This window comes from Cardiocondyla obscurior, linkage group LG18 (assembly GCF_019399895.1).
Source record: "Cardiocondyla obscurior isolate alpha-2009 linkage group LG18, Cobs3.1, whole genome shotgun sequence".
Taxonomy (NCBI): domain Eukaryota; kingdom Metazoa; phylum Arthropoda; class Insecta; order Hymenoptera; family Formicidae; genus Cardiocondyla; species Cardiocondyla obscurior.
In genome coordinates this window covers 2,214,033-2,225,500 of record NC_091881.1, presented here as the reverse complement: position 1 = coordinate 2,225,500, position 11,468 = coordinate 2,214,033, and the positions used below count along the sequence as shown (strand labels likewise).

General features: G+C 45.4%; 2 protein-coding genes across 2 annotated transcripts; both read right to left on the bottom strand.

Annotated features, from left to right (window-relative positions):
- Window positions 1-1,279: 1,279 nt before the first annotated feature.
- LOC139109517 (uncharacterized) lies at window positions 1,280-6,377 on the bottom strand. Its single transcript, XM_070668630.1, has one exon. It carries the CDS (start codon window positions 5,712-5,714, stop codon window positions 4,908-4,910), a length of 807 nt encoding a protein of 268 aa, XP_070524731.1. The 5' UTR covers window positions 5,715-6,377; the 3' UTR covers window positions 1,280-4,907.
- Window positions 6,378-8,045: 1,668 nt separating this feature from the next.
- Window positions 8,046-11,419, bottom strand: LOC139109514 (ribokinase). The gene is made up of 7 exons (XM_070668625.1): window positions 10,876-11,419; window positions 10,354-10,486; window positions 10,071-10,197; window positions 9,780-9,941; window positions 9,372-9,463; window positions 9,068-9,256; window positions 8,046-8,619 (listed from the first exon to the last, which is right to left on the bottom strand). The coding sequence occupies exons 1-7, from the start codon at window positions 10,923-10,925 to the stop codon at window positions 8,428-8,430; spliced, it is 945 nt and encodes a 314-aa protein (XP_070524726.1). The 5' UTR covers window positions 10,926-11,419; the 3' UTR covers window positions 8,046-8,427.
- Between the last annotated feature and the right edge of the window lie 49 nt (window positions 11,420-11,468).

Below are 11,468 nucleotides of genomic sequence, written 5' to 3'. Positions count from 1 at the left end.
AAGTTCTCGTTATCCCGCGTACAGCCCGCTTCGACCAATTAAGTTAATCGGATCTTGGCCGAGGTGGGCCTAAAGTGCCATTGTTACAACGCGTTGCGTAAACGCGGTACGCGCGCACCTGACGCTCTTCGCGTTCGCGGCGACCTTCGCGGGCGAAGGCATGCAAATCAGGGACTACGAACGGGGCATCCCCCGGCACACCTTATCACCTGTTAACATCTCGGTTCATTTCGATTCTACGCAATTTTGTTCCGCGCGAAATGTCAGTGGAGCGATAACTCTGGACGATGCAGAGGAATCGCAGATCCCGAGGAACCGTTCCCGTATAATGCAGGCACGCTCGTTAAAACCGGCTGCACCGGCTGCGACTTTTCAAGGCACCCGAGATTCCGATCGCAAGTATTAAAATCGCATTATGCCAATTTGGGCGCGATACCGTCCGCCCGCCGGCCACCCGCCCGTGATCAGACGGGGCCACAAAAACGTTAGCATATACTGGGTTTTTCTTTTTATTGGCACCTAAACGGCGTGCGTTACGTGTTTAATATTAAAATTAGCACGCCCAAAAGCGTCTGGGTCAAAAATAAGACGCCAAAATTATCGCGGGACCGATGGGAGTGTGAACCTGGCCTATCGAGCTATCGGAAGAATTCGATCGTAAATAATGTCGCGAGATAAGACACTTTTCTTTTTATGTAAATCGCAAATTATAAATCGTGAGCGCAGCGTCATTTACAATGGCCCGTCTCGACGTGATGTGCGTGAATGCGTCCTCGATGCGCGATCGGGAGTTTATATTAAAATCAGAGGTTTCTCGAAAAACTTGATATTTCCCCGCTCATTAATTTGAGAGGAAAAGGAAAAAGCGATCGGCCATTGTTAACTGCCGCTTACACCGTGGAAAAGTTCGCTCGTGTAAAAAACTCGCCAAAAAAAAAAAAAAAGAAAAAAAAAAGGAAAGGCCGTTCCTATTCTTGCGAAGAAAATATAGGATTACACTTCATTATCTTGCTAAAGTGTAAAATGTACCGTCCGGCCGTGCCGTCGTCGTAAGCCGATCGTTATACTTTAAGTATACGTAAATATATTCCTGTAAATATATCCTTGTCAATAGGCGTGTTCGCTATCGCGCGGGACTATAAAAATTCTTAATGCTCACGCAAGTCATTAAAATTTCAGCTCGCGCTAAATCAATAACGTGATTAAAAGAATGCGTTAAGGTGAATTAAGTAAATAAAATTCTTTGCAGCTTTGGCTGCTATTTTTGTCTCTCGCGAAGTTGTTTCTTTTTTTTTTTGTTCTTTTTTTTGCGTTGGAACCGAAGTTCAAGTTACAAAAGCGCTATCAATCTGACACAAGCACGCCGTTCGACGCACGTCGAAACCGTAACGATAATCTCGTCACTCGTGTCTAACGCGCGAGACACCGCGCGCGAAATAACGCCATTTGCTGAAGGCACCTTAAGCGGGCCGGCAAACTTCGCAAATTGTATCAACGGTCCATCTGAACTGCGCGATAAACGCGTAAATTTATCAGCGACATAGAAACGAATTTGTTTTGGATTGGTAAAAAAAAAGGGAGAAGATAAGCTGCCGCTAGCAGCAATTTCGTTCGTTGTACGTAGAATTTGCACTTTCGCGCGCTCGAGTTTAACTCCACGGCGCGCGTCCATTTGTCTTTTTCGGACGCTACATTTCGCCTCTTTGCGGTTTCTCTTTTTTTTTTTATTTTTTTTTATTTTTTACCCCTCTATCGTTCTCCGCTACCATCGTCGTCCTCGGCGTCGTCCTCGGCGTCGTCGTCGTCGTCGCCGTCGCGCGATACCTTCGCGCAACTGTCGAGCCGGCTGCAGAGGAGAGACGTGGGAAGAGATACCCCGTTAAAATTCAGCATTTCCGCGCGATGACACATCGGAAATTTTTGCAATATCTCAACCCCGCCCTGTTCCTCTCCTCTAGCCCTCTCCCTTCGTTCTCCACGGCTCTCCTTATTACGCGCTCTTTCTCCTCTTCTTTCTTCTACTTGTTCGCGATGCATTGCACGATGGGTGAGCCATGGCGATGATTATGTTGCGGCGCGGGTTACCAATACGTGCGCCGTGCTACGCACACCGGTAACCCATGACTCGCGGTCTCGAGCAGGCCGCGGAGGCTCCCGCGACTTGCGCCTCAGGGAAATCCCTCGTCGGAAGACGCGTCTACAAGGAATTCGCTATGAATCATCACTCAACCGAGAGCGAGCGTTGAGCGTCAGTTCTGCCAAGTTGCGCGGTGATGTGTCGAGGATTTCTTTGCGAAAGACATTTCGTGTATTCGTCACGAAGTGGCTGTCCGTCTCTTCTGGGCTCCCACCGCTGGCGAGGCTCCTTCGCGGTGAACGCGGCGGGTCCTCCGATCGTTACGAGGAGAATCGCGGATCGCCGGCTGGCTCTAATACGTGATGCACGCGTTTCTTCCACGTAACAAAAACCGAGGATAGAATTAAAAAGTTGCAAGAAACTTGGAAAATTGGACAGAGGAAAAGGAATAGAAAGGATAATACGAGGAAGCGAGAATGAATAGGAAGGAACTTTTTTTTTTCCCCTTTTTCCGCCTCGACACTTTCCGGATATTTAAATATGTAATAATTCCTCTTGACTCGAGTTAATTATGGATAAATTAATAATAATTTGGACGACGAAGTCGTATATTTTTAATCTAAAGTACCTCAAACGATTTTACATACACCGGTAGGCGCGAACAAAACATGAGCGACACTCACTTACGCCTGTTTGATCTTGAAAAACTGACGGATCACACGGTGGACATTTTCTTACATATTTTAACGTAATGCGGAAGAACATTTCGGAGAGAACGGTACAGATGGGACGCGTTATTAAAGAGAAACATTACTCTTATTTTATTTACCTTCCATTAGAACCACACCAATAAAATCTCTTACAAGATTATAAAAATACCCATGATAATAATTTACAATTTTATAGTCGATATATCGAATTATCGGTATTTAATACTCTTATTAGATAGGGATACGCATTGCATATATATTTAAAAGGATGATACAAATGATTTTAATTTGCTTAGACACTTACTACGGAAGTGTATAAATTAATACAAGCCACGGCCGGTGCGATCGACATTTTAATCGTTGCATCAATCATATCGCTTGCCAATTAACATATGTAAATTTCAACAAGTACACGCTTTCCGCCGCTCGGGATTACCGCAAGGCGGTTTCCCCGCTCGTTTCCCTGTGTGAAAGAAATCGCGCCGCTTTGAACAGCTCGAGAGGTAAGTCCTCGATACGTACCGCATAAATAGTCGAAAATAAATACCTGCATAAATAAGCGGATAAATAAATAAATAAATAAATAAATAAATGAGCATGAAAGTGAGTGAGCGTGTTACGGCGGGTGAAAACGCCGGTGAAAATGAAATACGCGGGATGATACGCGATGTATGCAATAAATAGGTAATGTGCGTCAATCCGCGACGGACGTTAATGATTCACTCGTGCGATCATTATCCATCTAAACGACGCACGTGATGAATACGCGATGATAATTGCATTCGAGTACGTGCTACACGCACGGATTTAGCACCACCTGAGCGATCGATTGCGATCGAGTACGTGTTTTATCACATTGTTTGGCAACAATACGGCCGAGAGAATCTATAAATACTCAGGGTATAAATTATATAATTTCTTATTCCCACTGGGAATAAGACAACGCTCATGATGTTACGTCACGCGGCACTCGAGTCGCTATTTCGTATAATTTTCGTATAAAGACTGACCCGAAAGGCTTTTAACGCGAACCGAGGCCCGGAAGGAGAAGAAACTGGAACGAGGCTGCAAATATCTTCGCGCTAATCTCCGCTAATATAATTATAAATTAATATTTACAATTTAATAATTACTTTCACTATTTGTCTATTAATTTTGCCATTCTTTTTTCTTGTGATGTTCCAAAACGTTTCTTAAACTGGCATAAAAAAAAATTACGAAACTGATTACTGTACGCTCTAAATAGTGACTTAACCCGAAGCACACGTCAATCAAATTCATGATTTTTGCAACAGTTGCAAGGCTTCTTTCTGCCAAGCGTAGTCATTGTTGCGCCTGTATCAAAAGTAATAAAAAGGATGATTGAAATTTGCACAGAACTTGTTTACAACCGTTTCCCCATGAATCTTCTCACCTTCTGCAATCGTTTTCTTTATCGGTGACATCGTGAATAAAGTGCGAGCCAAGTAAATATATTTTGTACATCAAATAAGCATACTTTTATACGCTTTGATACGCTTTGCTATCATGCCACCGACTGTCGTCCTATATCGATCGCACTCTACGTACCGTTATTTTTTTTTTTTTTTTTATTGTTAGAACGACGTGTCAAAAGAATGATCGCGATTCTTTTGGACAATGCGTATCGCCGACTGCGAACGATATCGGAACGCGCGACCTGAGCAAAGTAAAGCGAGAGAACGTCTCGATCTCGTAAACTCGCGTGATTTTAATTCATCGCTACTTTTCCTCTCTCCGCCGTTCTCACCTGTAAATCCCTGTCACCGTTTTAACGTCAGGCGTTTGAGTAAATCTGTTAAATTCCCGGTATTCGCGCGTCACTAAGCGCAATCTTCAAACGAGTTCCCGCGCGAAGAGAAAGAGGAAAGGAATACGCGCGGTTGTCCGCGGACTGCCGACGTCATTTGCAACAACAATTGTGTTTCTCGGTTGATTTCAATCGGCGCCGAGATCGAGGAAAGGCTCCCGCACGGTTCCACGCCGGTTGGAAAAAGGGATCGCCTAACATCGTCCCGCCGCAGTAGACACTACAATTTTTATCGCTTTTTCCCTCCGGCCTCGCGAACTCTTTTTGCCTACCCTCGCAAGTCTTCACGGTGTCAATTGTTGATGAAGAGCTCCAGCTCCTGCGCGGAATTAAGAATATGGGCGCACACGCAACCAACGTAATGCCTGATCTCCTCCTTATCGCCGTTGCCGTAGGAAACCTCGATATCCCTGTAGGTTTGTATGCAGCAGTAAGGGCCGTCGTTCTGGCACCTGCTGCCGGCGTAATTGCATTTCACGTGCTCCAGACCCCTTGGCACTCTGCTGCCCCGGTAATCCGGCACAGACTCCACGGTATAGTTGCAGATAGATCGATTCTGCACTTCTTTAACATCCAGCTCGAAAGAGATGCTACGGAGATCGATCTCGTGATCGTGTAGCCCTCTCGTCCTCTTGTAATTTAGTTCCTCCACCCCCTGTTGGTCCAAGGCGGTGTCGTGCTTGTGATGACGTTTCCTGCGCGAGACGAATCTCGTCGAGAGCGCGTCGAGGTCGCCTTGCTCGTGAAGAAAGTCTTCCTCTTTGCGTCGTAAGGTCTCGCGTCTTCTCCAGTCGTGCTCGTGCCTGTGTCGATGCAAGAACGGCGGCACTTGATCCTCCGAGTTTTCGTACTGCGACAAATGGTCCAGATCGTGGCGTTCGCGTTTCTCCTGCTCGTAAGAATCACGGAGGTGCTCCGGCACGTTCTCAGGACGTTCCAACAAATCCCGCGGCAGCGACTCCTCTAAGTTGTGGTGATTCAAATCACGATGTCCGTGATGAAGATGATGCCCGTGTCGCAGATTCCGGCACTGAACCAACGCCGCGCCGAGGACGATGCAGGCGACAAGAGCAGGCAAGTAAAATCTGAATGTCGCCATTGTATCGATCTAAATTGAAATATTATCACCAAAAATAGACAGATCTTCCGAGATCTTTTCGTCTGTCAAGGCTTTTTTTTTTTTCTTTTAATTCGACCGAGTCGACAGTGCGTAATCTCACCTGACGCTTAAGAAACCGAGTACGCGCGGAGCAATAATTTAAAATGAAATTCTTCAAGTTTGATCGGCCGTCCGCCGGATCTTTCGACTACGTGACGTAAATCGAAAGTATTTCGACAACGTTGCTCCTTTTCGGCTTTGATAACGCGCGATTTTCTGTGATGATTTGCCGGTCGAAGTGTGACGTGCGGCGCTGACCAGCGCAAGACGCGTCGAGAGAGCCCCGGTAACTTTCTGGATTCCCGCCGGATTTCCTCGGCGGGTGCACTCAACACAAACCTGTCGTCGGGATTTGCAAGATCGGGGAACGAGGCGGTTATCTCTCTTCGTCTCTATTCGATCGTCTCGCTTAATGGTTTGCTCAAAACTGAGTATTCCCTGTTCCTCGAAGGATTTTTTATCCTGCCCGCGAGCGTGCACATGGGTGGTATTGCCCCACTTTAACGGGGGGCTTGCGCGTGCCGGTATACACGAAGATGTGACTAATCTCCCCCTCTCTTTTGTCACCTCTTGCAGCCCCTGGGGGCCGGGGGCCGGGGCCGGGGCCGGGGCCCCAAGAGAAGTGTCTTTTTCGTTTGTGCGGAGCGGCGGCTCCCTCTTCTTCAAGGATGCGCGCCCTCCTCTTTGACGTCAGACGAGCTCCTCGTTCCCTCTCGATGGACCTGCATCATCGACGTCGGTGTCGTTGCCGCCGCCGCCTCTGCCACCGCCGACCGTTCCCTTAAATATGGATTTAGTATCGCCATCCATCTCGGGCATTGACGTCACACCTCGGTGTAATGCCCATCTATAGCGGAAAGAGGAGAGACCGAGTGTCTCGTGGCTTCCCGGAATCCCGTTCTCAGCAATATCCTCACGTATGCCACCGCGAGGTGCCGACGACGGCGGCGGGAGCGCACGCGAGGGGTTTTCATTACTTCGAAAGTGACAACGTAACGCCTTTCCCTTTTAACGTTTGACACGCGGCACAATTTTTCCGCGTTGACGCTCGCGCCCGCCACCATGAAGAACGCACGTGAGTCACACGTGCCTGCGGTGGGTACTTCGAGGGAAAGTACTCCCGTTACCAATTACGATTGGCATTCTCTTAAACTTCGCGCATTTCGCGGGATTACCGGTGACACACCGCGTGAAAAGATCAATTAAATCTGGCACTTGGGAGACTGGATCGTTCAATCACGCCCGCGGCTTCCGCGTCTCAACACAGCCGCGGCCCGGCTCCGTCATTTTCGCGCTGGCATTTCACGGCGGTACCGATATTTCAAAAGCTCGGAGCGCGGTACGAATCGATCGTCACCGCGACAATACGGTTATTAAAAAATTAAACATCGCAGCTATCTCGCGAAAGTATTTAAAATGGTATTTTATACGTAAGCATGCCTGCCCTTTTCGTCATCTCGTCTGGTCCCTTTCTCGAACAACGCCGTGCCGCACGTTCGCGTGGACCAGTCGAGAATCATCAGGCACTCCCGCAGGGTTCCCGGACGTGCCTTCTTTTTTTAGAAGGTCGAAGAACGTATCGTGAAAGCGCTTGGAATTTTCACTAACTTCTGCCATTACCTACCGCACCTTTTCTTTTTTTAGACCAGCCTGTGTGCGGGTGCGCACGTACGCGAATATATTTACAGAAGTCTCCGAAATTTGAAAAATGAATTAATTCATGTATTTATTCATATCGTTCTATCGTTATTTCTCATATATATATAATATATATATAATTAATTAAATTAAAAAAAATATATATAGTATATATATTAATTAAATGTACCATAATTTTACCTTCTTTAATTTAAAATTAAAGTGTCAAAGTTGTTAAATAAGAATATATTAATTCCCGTTTTCCATTTTCGGAATTTAGTTACAACGCCAGATGGCACCGGAATGTCGGAAAAACAAAGAGAGAAAGAAAAGTAAGACTAAAGCTGATCCCCGATTTCGCCCGATTAGAAATTTAATATCCCAGAATAAATATTAACTTTTTTCTAAATTCGTTTATTTTTTCCAAAGATTGATGTAGAAATTTGTTCAGCAACACTATTTTATGTTATGCTAATACCATTGTCGTTGAAATATATTTTCGAATTTTTAGACGCGCCTTATTGAAATGCAAAAAAATTTATATATTCATTGGTGATAATGATTGCAAAAAATTACCGTGAAAAGATCAACGACGGGACCGGTTTTCTAAATGATTAAAAAGGATTAAATCTCTTATATGCAGTGACGAGAAAATTAAACTTGTATATAGGGTAATTTAACTTTTTGAGTTTACATGTATCACGTTTCTGGATCCACATTCTCTATTTTACTGTCGTCAACATAATCTACTGCATTAATTCTGCATTATAATGTGCGTGAGATATCATTCTATTTATAAGTGTACTTAATTTTGAGCTGGTATTTACTTTTATTCCGCAAATACTCAGTCTAAAAAGTTATCACAAAACAAATTTCATAGATATGCACTTGATGGATACAAAGTATCAAATAGGAAAATAGTATATTGTGGAGGAAAGCAATTGCTTTCTTTTTATAATAATAAACACTTAAAAAGAATATTCTATCTCTTATAGGTTTCCTCTTGATTTGCTACTTACATGAATGTTGTTTCTTTAAACAAATCTTCTGAGAGATCCTTTCTCGATGGAAAGCTCGCGTGTGTGCCAAACTTGAGAACGGACTTCGTGGCGACCACACAAGCTCTCTTGATACATTCCTCCATCGGCAGCTCCGGAAGATACGCCTTGAAATATGCGAGCGCGCCCAGAAACGCATCCCCGGCACCCTGCAATATGCATACCGTTACACTTAACCATCTACCTGAGGCAGTACCTTCTTAAATACATGTCAATCACTTGAATGAATCACTACATGAATCAGCGTTTCACTCCGGAAATTGAGCAGTTGTCCGCTCGAAAGATCGCGCGCCGGAAAATACCTTTGGGTACTTTCACCGTTTCGACCGTTTCACAAGTGTAAAGGGACCGACAATCAATTTCTGAGAATCGTATAAGCAGGGAGTATCGTGCCTTTGTGTAGAGACGAGCCGGATAAAAATTTGACAAAGATTTATCCCACAGAACCGTTACACGTATCAAGCGGTTTAAAAACGCGCACGTTTAACAGGCGCTAATTTTTCTAATTTCGAGTAACACATTCGTAAAGAATTCATCGTGAAATCCAGCGCGATTACCGGTGACGATTTTGCGAAATCTTGCGTGCAAAATACGTACAGTGGTATCCACGGGGTGAACCTTGGCCGTGGCAATCTGCGTGATCTTTCTATTGACCTTCGAAGCGTACACGGCTCCGAGCGGCCCCATAGTAAGGATTATCGCGTTGCATCCTTTCGCCAGGAGCTCATCCGCGACTTGCTGCGCATTCGACAGGTTTACAGGTTGAATGCCCGTAATAACTTCCGCCTGTAAAAGCGTAACGATGCCATTGACGGGGTCTCATAAACCAATTTTTCGACCCTGTCGGGCTTTTCCGAAAAGGGCCGTACTTTCGTTATCTCACCGGCCGTATCGCACCTACCTCAGTCTCATTGACGCAGAAAATGTCGCACAGCCTGAGAATTTCCGGATTTGGGTCCTTCACCGCAGGCGCTCCATTGACAATCGAGAATCCTACCGTGATACGATTATGTAAAGATTACGTATATATCCATGGCTTTCGGAGCCGCGCTATCGCAGGTCGCAGTTTTTTTTTTTTTTATTTTTCCCTTTTTTTTTTTTTTTTTTTTATGAAAAGTGCAAACCGCATCTACACACAAGAGATAACGCGACGCTTTACGCAAGTAATATCACAGCGATTACGCGGGGTAACGCTTTTGACCACATCCTCGGCTGCGATTGCGACAGCGCTCCGAAAAAAATAAAAATAAAAAGAAAAAAAGTATACAAGACTATTTTTAACAATGTGGGGGTGAAGAGAGGAACGAACCGTGACCCTGATGTAATTTCAACGCACGCAGCGTGGTTTCCAGTGGTACCTCGAACTGACATAACAGAACACTCGCACTTTTTATTACGTCGACGGCAGAGTCCACGTATTCTGGAGTCAACGATTCGTTTGCGCCCAGCACGATGACGATGCTGTTCTCACCTGCAAAACATTCAAAAGAGTCTCGATTATTACCGAACAAATTTGTTTGACGTCTTCCCGTGTAAATTGCAGTATCAATCACTCGAGAAGACTCCAATTTTACATTTTACGTTTGTATCGAAGACGTACCATTCTCGGCGACGGTAATGTGAGCGGCACCGCTATGCTTGCCGCTTTGTATTTTCACGCGGGATGCGTCTATGTATTCCTTCTTCAAGATCTCTAAATATTCCTGAGCGAACGTGTCCGAACCTAACTGCGATGAGAGGACGGGAGATCGCAGGGCGGAAACATAATACAGATCAGTTAATTAGATAGAAAAGTCTACGTAAGAAATAAATATTAAAAAAGATAGTTGGACGCGGACAAAGTGACGAGTTGGCCTCGTTTCGAAAACAAAATAAGTGCTTACTGAAGCGATGAGGGCGGTGGATCCGCCAAGTTTAGCAGCCGCCACGCACTGGTTGGCGCCTTTGCCGCCGTAATTCCTTTCAAATCTGGTCCCGACCAGCGTCTCGCCAGGTTTCGGCAAGCGTGAAGAGAAACTAAAAGCGATAACATTTCAAAGAGCATTTTCAAGGAACATTTTTAAAGGACAATCGCGGGTAGATAGTATCTAGCAGTAATCGGATTGATTCCGCGAACGGTTGCCTTTCTTAAAACTGGGCGCGCCAAGCGAGATCACAAATTGCCGGCGGCGTGAGTTCACACACGTGCGATAGCGAGAGCGTCTTTTTTTTGTATTCTTTCTTTTTTTTTTTTTAAATTAAACTTACCGCGACTACTTAGCAATATTCGAACTGCGGGTAGACGTACGATTTTAATTTTAGTAACGAAAGAATCGATCGGCCACGCAAGACAGGGTGCTACTTTCGCGGCGCGCAGAATAAAAAAAAAAAGAAAAAAAAAGAAAATCCCTTTCGTCCTTACTCACCAGGTAAAGTCGATCATGCACGAACCGACAACGATTATCTTTGATGCCATGTTATATAAAATTCTACTTTCTCTCTCTCGCACAGTTTCCACGCGAGTAATAAATTCCGAAGAGCAGCGCAGGGAGATAAGTGCCCGTGTCTTTGAGACGATGCTCGCGCGACAGTAATTATTTTCTAGATGCGATTGCAGCAACTGATCGCTGGCGGAGCGAACGTTATGACCCGCGTTATCGGTGTTTGTCGCACAATCGGACCCCGCGGACCAATGAGCTCGGATGACGTTATCAATCGGGTAGATTTATTTATTTGCGCGCGGTTGGAAGCCGCCTCGCGAAGACTAAGACGACGACGACGACAACGACGACGACGACGGTGACGACGACGATGACGACGGCGATCGACGACGAAGATGAAACACGGCGGGCCGAGAATCTCGGCCCCAAGATGCGGGGGACACGAATTAATTTAAATAACCTCCGTCTCTCACGGCGAGGCAAAAAAATAAACGGGCGTTATTTACAGCAGCGTTCGCCTTGACGGGGACAGGTTACCTCTTTCGTCCTGGTTTAGTATTTACATTTATTATACGGCC

What these genes read in the sequence shown, in the direction of transcription:
- LOC139109517 (XM_070668630.1), bottom strand. Translation starts at nt 5,714, where the DNA reads ATGGCGACATTCAGATTTTACTTGCCTGCTCTTGTCGCCTGCATCGTC.
- LOC139109514 (XM_070668625.1), bottom strand. Translation starts at nt 10,925, where the DNA reads ATGGCATCAAAGATAATCGTTGTCGGTTCGTGCATGATCGACTTTACC. An exon ending in CCACCGCCCTCATCGCTTCA is followed by an intron (nt 10,198 to 10,353) that starts GTAAGCACTTAT and finishes CTCTCATCGCAG; the next exon opens with TTAGGTTCGGACACGTTCGC. An exon ending in TTCACCCCGTGGATACCACT is followed by an intron (nt 8,620 to 9,067) that starts GTACGTATTTTG and finishes TGCATATTGCAG; the next exon opens with GGTGCCGGGGATGCGTTTCT.